This window comes from Moschus berezovskii, chromosome X (genome assembly GCF_049115385.1).
Source record: "Moschus berezovskii isolate FMDL1 chromosome X, NW_MosBer_1.0, whole genome shotgun sequence".
Taxonomy (NCBI): Eukaryota; Metazoa; Chordata; class Mammalia; order Artiodactyla; family Moschidae; genus Moschus; species Moschus berezovskii.
This window is the reverse complement of record NC_142488.1, coordinates 97739429-97756421: the sequence shown is the minus strand read 5'-3', so window position 1 is coordinate 97756421 and position 16993 is coordinate 97739429. Positions and strand designations below refer to the sequence as shown.

Genomic DNA, 16993 nt, shown 5'->3' with positions numbered 1-16993 from the left:
TGAGGTGGGAGGAGGACTGGGGTGCATGGGGAACAGTCAGGAAGCCAAGTGTGGCCACAGCTGAGTGAGCAGGGAGCTGGGGAGGTCCTGCTCAGAGAGGGAGCTGGGGGCTGCGTCAGGTAGGGCCTTGTGCATCCATGTGTGCGTGCTAAGTCATTCTAGTCATGCTCAACTCTATGCGACCTTATGGACTGTAGCCTGCCAGGCTCTTCTGTCCATGGGCTTCTCAGGCAAGAATATTGGAATGGGTTATCATGCCCTCTTCCAGGGGATCTTCCCAACCCAGGGATCGAACCTGAGTCTCTTATGTCTCCTGCACTGGCAGGCATTTTTTACCTCTAGTGCCACCTGGGAAACCCAGGGCCTTGTAAGCCATGGCAAAACCTTTGGATCTTGTTCCACCAGAAGGCTTTGAACAGTTTTGCTCAGTCTTTGTGACCCCATGGACTGTAGCCTGCCAGGCTCTCTGTCCATGGAATTCTCCAGGCAAGAGTATTCGAGTGGGTTGCCATGCCCTTCTCCAGGGGATCTCCCCCACCCAGGGATTGAACTCAGGTTTCCCACATCGCAGGCAGATTCTTTACCGTCTGAGCCACCAGGGAAGTCATTTTCCTCATCTCAGTAGAGTCTTCCAGTTGATTCCTTTCTTTTTTCACCTCCCACAACTGATCCATCAGCGTAACTTCTTGGTGCTGTCTTCAGAATCTAGGCAGAGTCCACTTGCTTGTAGCACCATTATTACCATCCTGGTGCAGGCCTCCATCACGTTTTAACTGTATTCTTGCAGGAGACTCCAAACTAGTCTCCCTCCTCCGGCCGCCGGCCTCTGGTACTATTTTCCACACAGCAGACAGAGGCATCCTTTTTAAATGCAAGTCAGACCCTGTCTGTTCAAAACCTTCCGGTGGAACAAAATCCAAAGTTTTTGCCATGGCTTACAAGGCCTGGACTTCCCAGGTGGCACTAGTGGTAAAGAATGTGCCTGCCAATGCAGGAGATATAAGAGACGCAGGTTTGATCCCTGGGTCTGGAAGATCCCCTGGAGCCGGACATGACTAAAATGACTTAGCATGCATGCATGCACAAGGCCCTACCTGATGCAGCCCCCAGCTGCCTCTCTGAGCATGACCTCTCCAGTAAGGAAGGAGGAAATCAGGTTTGGGGCTCTTTCAAACCACCACCACTACCAGCCTTGCCACACAGCCTGTGAGCCCTACAATCAAGCATTCCTTTGTGTTCCCAGCCCTGAAGGGTCCCCACCAGCTGGGAAGGCAATACATTAAGCAATTTTCTGCCATTAATGCTGTAGTTGAGATTCTTTTTACCAGATCAGCCACAGGAGGGCAGGGCCCTAAGATAAAGACACACCAGAAACAAACGTCCTCATCAGCTCTTGGGCCCTGGTCCCAGCTGTGTTCTTTTCCGGAGCCAACAATCTCATTCCCCATGGAGGGCAGATTGCAGAAAGCCACCTGTTCAACCCGAGTCCAGCCGAACCTCAGGCAGTGGGTGTCCGTCCTGACTAGAGGGCAGAAACACCGGAGGGAGGAGCTTTACAAAGCAGCAGTCCCCAGTCCCCACCCCTGATCAATGACGTCAAATTCCTGAGGATAGGGCCCAGGTATTAAGCTTCGCATGATTTCAAAATACAGCTAAGGTTGGGAACCACTGCGCTAAAGGAATCTTAGACTTCTCATCCTGAGCCACAGGGACAATTTGTTGGCAGCAGACAATATAGCACAAGGATATCCAGGGCTGGAGATCGTTGCAGAAAGTGATTATAGTATCGATTGTTCACGGGAGTCCAGAAATGCCTTTGTGTTACACAGCTTGGTGCTCAGATCCTGGGGGCGGGGGGTGGAGGGGGCGTGGGCTATGGCAGGAGCAAGGGAAGGGGCGAGGTAGAAAGATCTGTTCTTGGGCCCTGGTCCCAGCTGTAGTTCTGTTCAGGCAGCTCTGCTTGACTGTCTCCACAGTAGTCCCATTTCCACTGGAGGTGCCAGACACAAGGTAGGGGAACTCTTTGTTCCACCTGAGAGTCACCCTGTCTTTTCTCTGTGATCATCTGTTGTTCTCGAATATCCTCATGCACAGTGTGGAATGAGGCATCTCTAGAGACCTGAATGGGCCATGTAGTCTGCCCTTCATTTTTACATAGGAAATGGAGCCCAGGGAAGAGGCTATGGTTTATTCGAAGTATCAAAATAATTGAGTATAGAAGCAAAACCCAGAACCTAGATTTTCTGAGTCTTGGATTAGCTATATAATCCCCGGCAGTGGACTGAAGCTGGAAGTCCATTCCTGGTCTTTTGTTCAACGGTCTGGTTCTATCTTGGTCCCAGTGAATGAATTTGCACAAATAAAGAACCCTAACTGGTACCCAATAGGCAGAGGGGACAGCCTCTTTGCTATCTCTACCAAAAGTCCATGATTAGCTCCTGTCCTAGAGATACAACAACAAAAAATTCAGATATTTATAGGAGCAAAATCAGAAAGTGGGATTGCCAGTATTTTCAAGGATTTCAGTTATTTCAGTGTCTGTTGTACAGCCATTTTCAGCTTGTTTGTGCCTCACTCCTCACTGAACCCTGCCTGTTGGTTTCTAAGACTCCATCCTATTCTCAGTCTTCAGCCTCGATCACTGACAGTGACTCACTCATTGCCAGCTGGTCTCTGCTATATGTCATGGAGTCATGTCTAGCCTTGTGCTTTGACACAGATGATGCCTGCCTTGCAGTGTGACATGAGCGGCTCTCAAAGGTTGCCCTGTCCCAAAGCATCTTCAAAGTGCAACTATGGGGCCTGAAGTTCTTGATACTAGCGTGGCCCATCTGAACTAAAGTGTTAAGAATTGGGAAGGCCCTGGGCCAAATTCAAATGTGGTACCTGGAAGGAGTAAAGAACACATTTCAGAGGCCAGCAGATTATGGGCCCGTGTGGGCCAGCTCCTGTCTACCACTTTTTTTTGTAAATAAAGCTTTATTAGAACACAGCCATTCTCTTCATTTCTGCATTACCTATGGCTACTTCTGTACTACCACATACGGTCTGCATGTATGTGTGCTAAGTCACTTCATTTGTGTACGACTCTTTTGTGATCCCATGGACTGTAGTCTGCCAGGCTCCTCTATCCATAGGATTTCCCAGGTAAGAATACTGGAGTGGGTTGGCATTTCCTTCTCCAGGGGATCTTCCTGACCCAGGAATTGAACCCGTGGCTCCTGACATGTCTCCTGCATTACAGGTAGATTTTTTACTGCTGAACCCCTGGGGAAGCACAAAGCCTAGAGTATTTACTTTGTGGTCCTTTACAGAAGAAGTCCACAGACTCCTACACTAACTCATTAGCATACTCTCACTCACTGTTTCTAAACCTTACCTGATGCTGAGAATAACCAGGAAATGCTTATTACAACACAGATTTATTTGGGAATTCCCTGGAAGTCCAGTGGTGAGGGCTCCACACTGTCATTGCCAGGGCACAGGTTCAGTCTCTGGTCAGGAACTAAGATCCCACAAGCAGAGCGGCATGGCCAAAAACAAAACAAACACAGATTTCTCAGCCCATTTCAGACTTCAAAGGTCAGACTCTCTGAGAGGGTAGTGCCTAGGAATTGCTGAAAATGTCCTAATCCACGAAGCATAGATTAATTGAGTACCTTAAAGCTGGGACATCTGAGCTCTTGACTGACCCCATTTTTCCTCTAGGCAGCTGGAAGTCTCATTTTGCAACAGGCACCCTTTCTGGCAAAAACGAATTTTGGCTTGAAACACGGGACTAGAATTTCTAAGCACCTCTGGGGCCATTGCAAGCCCCTTGAAGTAAATATGAAGCCAGCAGCTCAGTGGAATAAGCAATAGAGGAGAGAGTCTGCCTTCTCCCTCAGGACTGAATTCAGCAGCTGGTGATTCTTTGACCATTTTTTAATTTGGTGACTCTATTAGTACAGATTTCAGGCTTGTGTTCACATATCAGGTATATGGCCGAATGTTTTAAGCGTACAATAGGGCCCCACTTGATAATTGTGAAAGGATTTTAAGAACATGGAGCTCAGGTTCCTGAAGCTTTAACAGCCTCCCGATTTCCCTTTCTGCTGCCTCATTTTCTTTGACACCTGAACCTACTTATAAACAATTCCCATAGCAACCATTGTGGGAGCCTGGGACTATGGAGGGCCATCCTGATTCCAGGGGCCCACTGATAAGGGTCCTTCCTTCCTGCATTCAGGACTGCCTACAGGGGAACATGTCCTCTCCCTGGATTTCAAGGCCCCTCACAAACCACACATAACCCTCACTCCCCATCAGTCACCTAGTCGAGTTATTCTGCCCATAGCTTCTTCCCATTTCTGTGCCTACATCATGCTGTCTCTTCACCATCCCCACCCTTCAGGGGCCCCTGGTGTCCCTCTTGCTCAATAAATGTCATCTCCAAAACCTAGCTCAAATTCTACCTTAGGCCTGAACCCCTTCCCAACCTTGCTGTTCCCCTCCCTGGATTTCCTGTAGTCCTCCTTTGTGAATCTACATAGCCATCACTCATCTCTCCAACTAGGTTGTAAAAGAAGAGGTGACATTTTGCATTACTGTGTCTCTCCCAGCATCAAGCACAGAGGAGGCACAGAAGAGAAGATAGTCATTGATTGCGGGGGCTAGTATTTAATTAATTCATCAATTCAGCAAATAGGAATTGAGTACCTACTGTCTGCCAGGCCCTATACTCAAGAAGCTCTATGGAAAACCAGTTCTTCTGCAATGGTTCCCATGATTTTGGCTTTTTTCTGGACAGGTGGCTCCAAGCAGAGGGGATTGAGACTCTCTGGGTACAGGCTGTTCGCAGAACCAGAAAACTAGTTTCATTTGAAGGGACTGTCTGCTTGCTTTGCCAGGACTGTTCTAGGTCACCAGTCAGTACTTTATTTTAAAATATTTATTGAGGACAAATGACGTGTCAAGGTCTAAGGGTACCGAAATTAATACATATTCAGTCAATCATGGGGAATAGTTGGTCACTCAAAGATTAAAGAACATTCTTAAATACATGTAGACTTAATAAGTGGCTACCTATGCAATATTGTTTGAGGGTCCCTGGGAAAGGATCCCTGTGGCTGCTCAAAATACTCCCCAATAGTCTGCTGCGGTAAGAGTCACTCTCTTCAAAAGAAAATGCCATCTGAAAGAGACTACACATTAGACCGTGCACCTTGGCTACATATCAGAATCATTTGGGGAGCCTTTCCAAAAGATCAATACTTGGGCTCCATCCCCACAGCTTGTAATTCAATTGGTCAGGGCTAGTGCCCAACGATCAATATGTTTAAGAGTTCTCAGAAAGTTCTAATGTATAGCCAGGGTAGAGAACCACTGTATTAGACCATTGCCAGCCACACAATGTACGAGTGGCAAGAGCCTTAAAGATAGTCTGGTTCAATGTTTCCCAGATTCTACTGAGCATCAGAATTACTTACTTGTGGCTCTTATTAAAAGTACAGATTCTTGAGCCACAACGTGAACCTATCAGGAGGAGACTGTCTTCTGGGAGACTGTCAAGCCTGTACATGAGAGCTTGATAAGAAGCAGCAGTCTTCATGCACCCATGAGATATCAAGTTGCTACCTTGTTACGTGATGTAGGAGCTACAACAGTAACGTCTGCTGGGTGGTTGCGGGGAGTGAGGTCTTCAAGGAGCTTTCACTTCAGTGTAAGAGAGAAGACTCTCTCACTTGATTTCTGTTATTCACAGTTATGTTAACACTGAACTAATGAATACTGAACAACTGTTCCTAGGGGGATTGTGTGTGTGTCTCACATAGATTATAATCTTAAATTCTAAAAACAATTCATCCTGGTAGATTCAATTTTCTTTATTTCACCAGGAGAAAATGAGGATCTGAAGTGTTAAGTGACCTGCCTGATGCCACCCCGCTAACAGGTATCAGAGTTGGCATTCAAACCCCATCCCCCTGTCCCCAAGCCGGAGTTTCCTGGACTACACTGCATTGCCCCCTACCATCTCCATCTTCAGGACAACTCTGCATGACAGCTAAAACAAGACAGAGCATCATTTTGTCTGACCTCAGCTGGGAACAGGTACATTGGGAGACTCAAATTTTTCACGCTCCACATATGTCAGCAAATGACCAGGAAAGCGCTGTAGTCTGGATTTTGGAGTTACAAATAAATTTTAGGAAGTGGGCAAATTTGCAATTATGGAATCTGTGAATAATGAGGATTGAATATACATCTTTGCAAGGCTGACATTTGGTTGGGACGTGCTGGGATGGCCATACCTGTTGTAAAACATTGAGGGATTTTTGCCTACTGACTGATAAGTAGTCTGTGCCCTAAGCTTTTTGGGTGCCACCTGACCTCTCCCCTGGAACCTCTTTATAAAAGATCAACCAAAAAATGGTTAACACCTGGCATAGTTAGGTGGCCCGCAAGACTCTGCTCCACCGCTGGTGACTGGCTTACATTCTCATTGGAAGGCCCGTCCTATATAGGTTGCTAACTGTTTTGACTATCACTTCTGAGTATATGTGCACCCATACTTTTCTATGTTTCTAGGGTTTAGAGGGGCTTCTCTGGTGGCTCAGTGGTAAAGAATCTGCCTGCAATGCAGGAGACCTGGGTTCGATCCCTGGGTCAGGAAGATCCCCTGGAGAAGGTAAATGCAACTCCAGTATTCTTGCCTGGAAAATCCCCATGGACAGAGGGGCCTGGTGGACTACAATCCACAGGGTCGCAAAGAAGCAAAGAGTCAGACATGACTGAAGCAACTTAGCAGGAGCAGCAGGGTTTAGAGGGCACAAGGCCAAGAACTAGAATGTAAGCTCTCCAAGGGTAGGAACCATGTTTGTCCTGTGCACTGCTATATTCCCAGCCTGGAAGAGTACCTAGAATAGTGGGCATTCAGTAAATGTTTGATGAACAAATTAGTGAACTAGAAACTCTCACTGAGGTTAGTCAGGCAAAGATGTTTGGAAGACATAAGTCTTAAGGCAGGTATTCAAGGAAAGAGCCATGTGTTACAAGAGATGTGGATTACAACAAGGATTGAAGTCTACAGGGTGGTGAGAACTAAGAAATGTACAAGGAAGAGAAGGAGAGCACTCTGGCCATGACAAAGAGGTGTTGGGGGCACTGGGATGAGAGTTGGGACAGAGAGGGGGGAGTGTTAGGCTCTTTATTCTGCACCTAAGTTTGGACACTTGAGTTTTATCTAGGTTTCTTTTATTCCAACAAATACTGAGCACCCATTCTATGTTAGATGCTGTTCCAGGTGCTAGTGATATAGCAGTGAACCAGTCAACTCTCATGGAAAGCAGTCTGGCAGGTTCTCAATAAACTAAACATACACTTAGTATATGACTGGACAATCACACTTTTGGGCATTTGTCCTAGAGAAACGAAAACGTATGCTCACAAAAATCCCTGGACATGAATGTTTATAGCAGCTTTAATATCATGCTAGCCAAAGCCTGGAAGGAACCAAGATGTTCTTCAATGAGTGGATGACTAAACAGTGGTACATCCATACCATGGAATACTACTCAGCAATAAAAAAGGAGCAAACAATTAATATAAGCAATGGCTTAGATGAATCTCAAGGGCATTGTGCAGAGTGAAAAAAGCCAATCTCCAAAGGTTACATACTTTATGATCCCATTTATATAATATTCTTGAAATGCCAAAATTACAGGAATGGAGAACAGATTAGTGGTTGACACGGATTGAGGGTGGGGAGTAGGTGCCCCATAAGAGGGCAACACGAGGCATCCTTTCAGTAATAGAACTCTCCAGTATCTTGACTGTGTTGATACATGAACCCACACATGTGACAGTGTAACACTGAACCATACGCATCATTGTACCGACGTCAGTGTCCCAGTTCTGATACAGTACTGTTAGGTATGTAACACGTAACCACTGCGAGAAACAGGGTAAAGGATACACAGGGATGTGACTGTACTAGCTTTGCAACTTCCTGTGAATCTACAATGATATCAAACTAAAAAGTAAAAAAAATCAGGGATTTCCTGGTGGTCCAGTGGTTAGGACTCCAGGCTTTCACTGTGAAGGGTACAGGTTTGACCTCTGGTCAGAGAACTAAGATCCCACAAAGATTACTATGAGGATGTGACCTAGTAACAGACACAGTGCCTCTTGATTCCAACTTCTGAGAAGGGCCTGGGGACTTTCATTTTTAATAAATAGTCCTGGTGACTATTATGATCAGGCAAGCATGGGGAACACTGATCTAGTCTAAATCCCTCAATTTACAGACGAGGAAACAGGTTCAGAAAAGGGAACTGACTCGCCCAAGGTCACATAGGCAGTTAGTAACTAAACCTTGACAAAGATGAACCTATTTGTCCAACTGTACCGCCCCAGCAACTTTATAGTAAATCCTCCACATAGAGTGTCATGTCTCCTACACCGTAGGCCATTTAGTATATACCTGTAGGAACGAATGGATAAGATTAGCACCCACAGTTTGCAAGGATTGATGGAATCGGACACTGGACAGGCAAATTTTGATGGGACACAGCAAAAAAGAGGTAGAAAATATGTCTGGAACTGGGGCAGTGGTGGGGTAGCTTAAGCAGGGGAAAGCAGAGCACACAGGGCAGCACACAGCACTACGGAGCCCTTCAAAATCCTCAGGTCTGGGGCGTGAGCACAGACAAGATGTTCAGAAGGTACAATTTCAAGTTCACTCCTAAATCCTTGGCTCACAACAATGCTGGTCCTAGTCTCTCCCATCTCCCTCTCCCATCACTGTCACTTTCCAACATAGGGATGCTCTTGTCTCAATCAGGAGGAAGGGCGGATGGCAAAGAGGCTCACTCACCTGATGAGTGTGCAGAACTGTAAGAACGATGAATTCCTTAGCGCTCCTACAGAGAGAAGAGGGAACAGGAGAGTAGTGTATCATGCACTGGGTATTCATCTAGCACAAGAAGGAACACCAGAATTCTCCCCTGGGCTGCATTCAGGTATATGGATTAGGACAGTGGGCAATCTAAATATCTGCATGGCTGCCTCGTCTCCCATCATTTGTGGCAGCTGACATCCACCATCCATAGAGGTTCACATAGGCATCTGAAAATGGTATTATCATTACCTCTGGGGTTGTCATTTTTCAGGTCTTCTTTTATATTCCTTCTCACATTCTCTCTGTAGAAATCCTCAAACCCTAGGAGCAATTTTATCTACAGGCGAAAAAGTTTGCAAGGAAAACGAAAGACCTGAATTTCAGAACTCAAAGGGAGCACAATCAGAGTCCTGGGAACAATGTACCGTGATTATTGGCAATTTGGTATTTAAGTAAGAGGATAAACTCAAAGGAAAAACCCAAAGGAGGTCATTTGGTCATCATGACTCATACTCAGCAGATTTGTTTTAATTGAAGGACCAAAAAAAAATGAGAGCCAGAGAGCAACAGATGGAAGACAAGACTCTCCAGATAGCGAACATTCAAAAGGATGAAGAATTTGAAACTCTTGAGACAAGAATTATCCAATGATCCAACAAGCTGTGAGGTATGAAAATTCTCTCCCAAGAATACATCATCCTTTAAAAGAACTAAAAGAAATGGAAAGAGTTCACCTTTAAGGAGCTTCCCCTTTCTTTGCTGGTCTTTTTTCAAATGTTTCTGGGAACAAAGTGTTCAGGAAGCAGAGTCAAGACACCCTTGATTCTAGGTATTCAAGAAAAGCCCAGGGCCCCTGCTCGAGAACTTGGACTGGTACCATATTCAATGAGGCAGAGTCCAGGAATGTTGTCAGCTCCCGGGTCAGGGAAGCTCCTGGAGTGAGGAAGGAGCTGTGTTCCAAGGAAAACACCTGGAAAGTCCTGTCTCTTGACCAGGGCAGGGAACTAGTATAGATTAAATTATGTGACTCCTGAGCTCCAGCCCCTGCCACGTCTCCCATATCATGTAGAACAAAGCTAAAGTCCTTGCAGTAGCTACAACCCCTCCCCTTCCTTACCCAACTCCACACGTGGGCTTCTCCCATGCTCCCCAAACACGTCACACACACTTCTGCCTTAGGGCCTCTACACTGGGTTCTTCTTGCTTTCTCTGATATCCTCATTTCCTTCAAGTCTTTCTTCAAATGTCACCTCCTCATTGAGGCCGACGCTGGCCATGCTATTTAAAGTTGCACTCTGCACCCTTGTCCCCAGCATTCCTGATCTTTATCCTGTCCCCCTTCCTATTCTTCAATAACATTCATCAACTTCTAATATACTGTGCAATACTTATTCATCATGTTTACTGCTGATGATGTGTCTTCTTCCACTAGAATGTAAACTTCAATGGGCAAGGATTTTTGTTTGTCTTATTCACTGCTGTATATTCAGTGCCTAGAACAACAACTGATGCACAGGAGACACTCAATATAATAACTATTCACTGAATGAATGAATGATCTGCTAGTCCCAGAGATTATCAAATGTGTGAGCTCTGACTTGACCCAGAAGGTGCTCTGAGCAGTCTCACAGAATTGGGCTACCTTGGTATGGGGTACAAAGATATCCACAAGAAGCAAAGCAAAGACTTCTGAGGGGTCAGCCTGAAAGAACCCCCCAACATGCCCTGATGGGGTTGAAAGAATTCATTGGTGATGTGGCGGTGGACCATGAAGGGTGGAGAGTGGGGGAATGCAATGGACAAACTGAACTTGGAGAAGAGCCAAACTAAGGGTCATTAAGGACCAGACACATACCAGGATACTGGGTTGGAGGGGGAACCTGTGGATGAAGACCTGCTCTGGACTTCAGGAAGGGGCAGTGCAAACCCTTCCAGAGGTAGCAAGGAGGCATCACTCCTCTGCCTTTGAAGGGAGGGAGGGGCCCTGGAGGCAGGTGGGCTTGAGGAGAACAAGAAAGATGAGTGGAATAAAAACACTCCAAATGGAGAAGGGTTTAAGGAGATAGAGGCAGAGAGAGAGAATCAGAGAGCAAGCAAGTGAGGAAAGATAGCTGAGGTCCCCCAAACTGAGGTTACCCCCTGGAATGCAGAGCTGAAAGAATCGAATTCCTTTCTCTCACTTCTAATGTCTCACACCTTATCAAAGTGTCTATGCAAGGGGGTGTGGGGTGATATGTGTGTGTGTGCATGTGATAGGCATGTGGGGTGGGGGAGTATCTATGGCACAGGTGTGTGTGTGTGAGCATGTGGTACCTGTGGGTACGGGTGTGTTTCTAGTGCATGGAGTGTGTGTGTGTGTGTGGTGTGGTGTTTTGTGTTTATGTGTGTATGGTATTCATGCGGATGTGTGTGTGTGTGGTGTGTGGTGGCATGGTGTGTCGGGGGAAGAGGTGTGTAGTGTGTGTGTGATATGTGGTTGTATGGTATATACAGAGGTTGTTGTTGTTTAGTTGCTCAGTTGGGTCCAACTCTGAGACCCTGTGGACTGTCACCCACCAGGCTCCTCTGTCAGTGGGATTCTCCAGGCAAGAATACTGGAGTGGGTTGCCATGCCCTCCTCTAGGGGATCATCCCCACCCAGGGGTTGAACCTGTGTCTTCTGCTTTGGCAGGTGGGTTCTTTACTATTGAGCCACAAGGGAAGCCCCATCTACAGAAGTAAGGGAGGGTAAGCACCATGTGATGACCCCATGGACAGCAGCGGTCCTCCTCACGTTCCTTCCTCTCTCTGGACTGCCCCCATCCAGGGAGGGCACTAAGGGGCCACATACACTGTGAGCAAATCCATCACAGCAGGCTCCATGCCCCAACCTGCTGGCCAGGCATTTGGATTTTATTCTCCATGTGTTGTTTTTTTGGAGGGAGGGAGTGGCGGGTGGGAAACAATGTTGTGCTCACATTGTGCTTACCTCAGAATGTTGTTTGAATGGCTTGTTTGTTTCTCATTCTTTACTCGCTTGGTCTATGTCATTGGTCACTCACTTGTTCTCAGTAGTCACTGCACAGTTAAGTTGAAAACCAAAGGGCTCGGGCGAGGGGAGTTGCTGGGTGAAGGGAGGCGAGGTGAGCTCTGCCAGGAGGCTGTTCTTTGTGTCTCTTCACATCACTGAATGAGGCTAAGCCAGAGTGTGTGAGGGCCCTCAGGCCCTGGAAGTTCTGGGTACCCAGGAGCCCTGGCTCGGGTTGCTCTCCCTGGGAGGACCCCTCTCCCTTAGCCAGGGAGGGCTGTGGCAGCCATAGTTATGCTACTGTGGGATGGGGATAGCGGTGCTCAGCTCTCGCAAGGCCCAAGAGGCTCCTATTACCTGATGAGTTCTATGAACCTCTCCCTGGGGGCTTCACTCACATCCTCCTCATTAATAGCCACAATCTGGTCACCAGCCAGGAGCTTGTCCTCAGAGGGGCCTCCTGTGGAGGAGAGGAGAGAGGCGTGAGGGCTGGGAAAGCACAGGCCTGGGTGGGAGGGAGTCGCCAGTGCCTGAGGGAGCGGCTGTAGGCACTGAGGCCTGCAGGAGATGCAGGCCAAGTGGTGCCACTGACAGGGCTACTCTTCGAGCCCTGGGCCGCTGTTGCCTGCAGCAAGTGGAGGACAGAGGGCTGGAGAGAGAGAATGGAATGGCCCTGCTTAGGCTGGGAGTGGCACGGTAGCAAAGGCCTGGTGCTCAAGTGAGGTTCACCAGTGATTCCTGGCTCGGACCTAGTGAGGAGCACAAACTTCGGTTTCATCAGGAGGGATCTGCTTGGGCACAAGGCATGGCTTCCAGACTACTGGAGGGGTTACAGGTGACAGGAGGGGGTGAGGAATCTTCTTATTTGAACATAATTCATATCCACTGGTCTGGAAGGATGTAGGCATTCACTTCCCTGGAGACAGGGGGATGAACTAAAGGACCTAAAGTGAAAGTGTTAGTGTTTGACTCTTTGCAACTCCAGTAGCCCGTCCACCATGTTCCTCAGTCCATGGAATTCTCCAAGCAAGAATACTGGAGTGGGTAGCCATTCCCTTCTCCAGGGGATCTTCTCAAGCCAGGAATCTAACCCAAGGTCTCCTAGATTGCAGGCAAACTCTTTACTGTCTGAGCCACCAGGGAAGTCCTAAAGACATTTATTTTCTTTCACCTAAGAGACATACTGCTGCCTGAGAAATGAGAGGGACAAGGCACAGACCCTAAATCACTGGCAGTTGGAAATTTGCTTTCTCTCCTTCTCACGTCTACTGTTGAGGTTTAGAAAGCAGACCTGCCTGAGGGCCCTACCTTCCTGATGGGGGTAAATGGTGGGTTGGAGGGGCGCCCTGGGCTGTGCTGCCTCTGGTGCTCAGCAAAGATCTCCTTGAAGAAAAGGATTTTAGAGATTTAAGGAGAATGACAAGTAGGACTCAGCTTAACTCAAACCCAAAATAGGAGATGTCTAAGGACATGTTTAAGGACATGTCTCACTCTCAACCCAGCCTGGATGCTTGTTGGAATCCACTTGAAAGGGTCAGATCCCAACTGTTCCTCTCTCTGCAAAAAAGTATGCCATGTAAATACGACAAACATGAACAACAACCAGGTCACCATGTCAGTTGAGCATCACTCTATGGCTCTGAAGAGTGGGGCCTGTGGGCCGAGGGTGAGGCCTGTATTCTCGGCAAGCAGGATTCCCCACTCCAACTGCAAAGACCCTCAACCCACTCTTCTGACAGCACAGGGATGTCAGAAACAGGAAGCTTGGTGGTGAAGAGCCCATTCTTTGCAGCAAGTCAGGCTTGGACGCTCAACTCAAATCTATAACTCAATGGCTGTGGGACCTCGGATGAGACATTTCATCTCTCTGAATCTCTCTTTCCTCATCTAAGAAATGGAAAAATAACAGCAGAAGAATGTTGGGAGGATAAATGGGATGATGGATGTAGAGCATTTAAAACAGTTGATTGACGTTGGTAAGAATGCAGTAAGTGGTACTTATTATGTCTTCCAAGGGACAGTTCCTTCCACTCATTGCATTCCTCCTATTTGTTGTTGTTTAGTCGCTTCGGTCATGTCCCACTCTGTGCGACCCCATGGACTAGTCCGCCAGGCTCCTCTGTGCATGGGATTCTCTAAGCAGAAATACTGGAGTGGGTAGCCTTTTCCTTCTCCAGGGGATCTTCCCGACCCGGGATTGAACCCACATCTCCTGCACTGGCTGCACTGTGCTTATTTACTCAGTTGTGCCCAACTCCCTGTGATCCTTTGGATTGCGGGCCCCGCCAGGCTCCTCTGTCCATGGGATTTTTCAGGCAAGAATACTGGAGTGGGTTGCCATTTCCTCTTCCAGGGAATATTCCCCAATCAGGGATTGAACCCATGTCTCCTGTGTTTCCTGCATTGCAGGCGGGTTCTTTACCTGCTGAGTCAGGTAGACTCTTTACCACTGAGCCACCAGGAAAGGCATTCCTCCTATCTACTTCTGCCAAATATGCCAATCTTTTAGGTACAGGCCACTCTACCTATTCCCTCCCTCCCTTCTTTCCTTTCTCCTGTCCATCCATTCATCCGTCCTTCCTTCCTTTCAATGGAGGAGGTCCTCATAGAACTTGGTCTCCATCACAGGCCTTGGCTCTCTGATGGCAGTGGTAAGCTCAGTCTACTCACTGTTTTCATGGAATGGTTTGTTGGCTTGTTCAGCCTTAACTGTTCCTCTATGCTGCTGCTGCTGCTAAGTTGCTTCAGTAGTGTCTGACTCTGTGTGACCCCATAGAGGGCAGCCCATCAGGCTCCCCCGTCCCTGGGATCCTTCAGGCAAGAACACTGGAGTGGGTTATCATTTCCTTCTCCAATGCATGAAAGTGAAAAGTGAAAGTGAAGTCGCTCAGTCGTGTTCAACTCTTAGCGACCCCACGGACTGCAGCCCACCAGGCTCCTCTGTCCATGGGATTTTCCAGGCAAGAGTACTGGAGTGGGGTGCCACTACCTTCTCCTATTCTTCTATAGGATGCATCTTATCTTTTCTTGCGGTCTCAAAATCAAGTTCTCTGCATTGGAAGGAGGGGCACCTGGACTGGAGGCAGGTCTGAGATCAGCCTGCTGGCCCCATGGCCTCCTGTGGTCTCCCTTGTGGCTTTTCTTCTCTCTACTCCTCCAACCCCTTCTTCTTCATTCTCAGACCACCTGCAGCAACCCTGTGAATTCTGTCTCCTCTGAAGTTAAACGAGGGTATCCTGGTGATCTGTTACTAAGTTTTATCTGGTCCCTCTTTCCCAGCATAAATTTGACTTTGGATCAGAGACTCAAAAATCTTTTGCCAAACTGCATGACTACTTCAGGAGCCTTAGGTCAGCCACAAACTCCTGTACTGAATTGTTTTTTTACTTTATGCCCTCCAGTTGAAGAGCAAGCTTACAAAAATCTTTTTCTTTTCCTTGGAGGATTGCAAAATTCATCAAATTTCTGCTAGACCAGTTTGTACTCCGGCTGCTCCTCTTGACTGAGCAAGAAACTGTTGTAAACATCTAAAGCCTCAGGCCCAGCAATTCAGGAATAGAGCTCCTTTCCGTCTGTCTTTTCTCATCAATGCCTAGCAAGATTTGGAACAAAACAGTGCTCAGGCCCTTTCCCATTTCATTCATAACAGTAGGCTTTCACAGTTCTGGTGGGCTTGTGCTTGATCCACCCTGCATGGTCCAATTCAAGCCCTGCCCTTGAATGGGATTCCCCTCCTCCCCCTCAGTGGCATCACACAGGCACAGGTGCAAATCCTAGCTCTGCTACTTCTTAGTGGAGTGACCCTGGACAAGCCATTTCTCTTCCTCTCTGCCTCAGTTTTCTCATCTGTAAAATGGGAATGGTATTACTTTCCTTGTTAACACAGCTGCAAGCACTGAACAAGATGATGTAAATTTGTACACTCTAGGGGGCTTCATCAATGGTAGGTGCTGTATTGCCACTGTGGCTTCAGAGATTTCACTTCCTCTCCCCTTCTCTGCCACCTATGGTCTATATCCTGACTCCAGCCTTCACTGGATGACCTATTTGGTGAGCATGTACTAGTCTCCACAGCCTGGTGATTAGATTCTTGGGGGCAGGAACTCTGTCTTGTATTTCCCTGTAACCTTGCTTAGAGTAGGCAGTCAATACATACTTGTTGAATTGAATCAGATTGGTATGTCTCACTCAAGGCAGTATGGCTCTTCTGTGAAGGTTCTATGCAAAGGGAAGTTTTCTTAAGACCCAGATCCTACTAAATTATCACTTGCAGCCTCAGTGTTGAATGTGGACAAATCTTTAAACGCCAGCTCCCTCGCAGTTATTGGTTGGCAAGTCTTCATGAATTCCTTGGCAGCACAGTATACTTGGGTGTTCTTTTCTCGGGGATGATGTGTGGGTGTTTGGGGGGGGTGGCAGCCAGGGCCAGGGGGACACTCTGAGTGACACCTACCTGGCCTCACAGATCGCACCACCACAGGCCTCTCACTGCCAGCCACGAAGCCAAAGCCATATATAGGGTCCCGGTGAATGGTCACTTGTCGCAGCGTCTCTGCTGGCAGCTGCTCACATTCCATATCATTTGCGTTCTCTTCCTGCATCACATGACTGAGGGGGAGGGGAAGATGGGAGCAAAAGAAGACGCAAAGGCAGCTAAGCCTCAGAGCAGCTGGGAGGGATGCCGATAAGGGTGCTGGCCATGGCACCTGGGAGTTCACGCACATTGCTTCCTACATCCTCTGGCACCAGCAGAAGGGATGACTGATGCGTATTTCACACTGGAGAAAGAAGAGTCTAGAAAGGAGAAGCCACTTGTCTATAGGGCCGGGGCCAACAGAGGACATGGGTGCCATGGAGCCTGACATTAGAGTCCATCCTTTCCTCAAGATACTGGGACTCAGAAGGAGCCTAAAGGCAAATGTGTTGTTGGAAGGTTAACTGGTATTACCCATGGAATTGGCTATTAACTCCCTGGGAGAAACCAAAACCTTGATGGAAGGGACTGCAAAACAGGCAAGGGCGTGGGGAAGGAATGTGAAGTCATTTCAGAGTGTGGAGCACCTTCATGAGTCCTTGTGTAATTTGAAACTTTAATATCCCTTAGGTCA

At 47.5% G+C, this 16993-nt stretch overlaps 1 protein-coding gene across 1 annotated transcript in view; it reads right to left on the bottom strand.

The window, feature by feature from the left end:
- FRMPD3 (FERM and PDZ domain containing 3) overlaps nt 1-16730 on the bottom strand; it is a 66540-nt gene extending 49810 nt beyond the window's left edge. Inside the window, exons 1-3 of the mRNA XM_055393424.2 lie at nt 16339-16730; nt 12243-12345; nt 8855-8900 (exon numbers count right to left, since the gene is read on the bottom strand). Coding sequence (XP_055249399.2) covers nt 8855-8900; nt 12243-12345; nt 16339-16609 — 420 coding nt within the window. The 5' untranslated portion in view covers nt 16610-16730. The remainder of the gene's footprint in view (nt 1-8854; nt 8901-12242; nt 12346-16338) is intronic.
- Nucleotides 16731-16993: the final 263 nt, after the last annotated feature.